Here is an 898-nt window from a genome sequence, read left to right as displayed (position 1 = left end):
CCGATTGTTTTGGCGTGGATCCGAGCGTGATTGCCGTGTTCACATGTTTTTTTGATAATACAAATACAGTAAAAACAGTACAACTGTGAAATATTATTACAATTTAAAATAACTGTTTTCTAATATGCTGATTTGCTGCTCAAAAAAAATTTCTTATTTTTATCAATGCTGAAAACAGTTGAGCTGGAAACCGTGAGATATTTTTTCAGGATTCTTTGATGAACAGAAAAAAAAAAACATTTATTTGAAATCGGAATCTTCTGTAACATGGATGTCTTTACTGTCACTTCTGATCAATTTAATTTCTTATTAATTTCACTTATTAATAAAAAAAAAAATCAGTGAAACCCCGTAACAACATATCAAAAACACAATTGTCTGTACCTCGTGTCCATCTTTGCTCTGTCCCGAGCCAAAGATCCGGTTATACAGCGAATCCAGAGAATTGCTGAAGTCAGACTTCTCAAAGCTGTGGTTATCCAAAACCTCCAGCGTATGCAGAACCCGGCTGATGGTGAAACCTATCAGACATACCACAGATGATATATTACACAGGCTTAACCAGGATAAAACAAGTCCTGTCCATACCGAGATGCTGAAGAGCTCATGCATGCCCACCTGCTGTCGTCTCCTGACACTTATCGAAAGACCAGCGAAACTCCACCGCCTGTCCTCTCTCTTTGATCTGCTCTTCAATCTCCCTCACCTTGGAACGAACCTGAGAAACATCACATTCCTTTAGATGAAGTGCTGTGATCAGATGAAGTGCCAGTAGATCAGATCATGTAAAATCAAGAAGTCAAACCTGCTGGTTAAAGCTGCTGTTGCCCCCCGGCATGGGCAGGTTAGAGGGCGCGATTGGCAAGAGGTCTAATGGCGAGCCGGTCTTATTACGGCT

The 898-nt window shown here is 40.4% G+C and overlaps 1 protein-coding gene across 1 annotated transcript; it reads right to left on the bottom strand.

Moving 5' to 3' along the window:
* Positions 1 to 384: 384 nt before the first annotated feature.
* On the bottom strand, positions 385 to 884 carry LOC107735644 (mediator of RNA polymerase II transcription subunit 12-like; the record flags this gene model as incomplete). Its single annotated transcript, XM_016547264.1, has 3 exons — positions 806 to 884; positions 619 to 718; positions 385 to 521 (listed from the first exon to the last, which is right to left on the bottom strand). Coding segments are annotated over exons 1-3 (270 nt in total), but the record flags the coding sequence as incomplete, so codon positions are not given.
* Positions 885 to 898: the final 14 nt, after the last annotated feature.

The sequence above is a fragment of the Sinocyclocheilus rhinocerous genome, unplaced genomic scaffold, assembly GCF_001515625.1.
Source record: "Sinocyclocheilus rhinocerous isolate Xijiao unplaced genomic scaffold, SAMN03320098_v1.1 C36199350, whole genome shotgun sequence".
NCBI classification, from domain to species: Eukaryota; Metazoa; Chordata; class Actinopteri; order Cypriniformes; family Cyprinidae; genus Sinocyclocheilus; species Sinocyclocheilus rhinocerous.
This window is presented reverse-complemented; position numbering and strand designations above follow the sequence as displayed.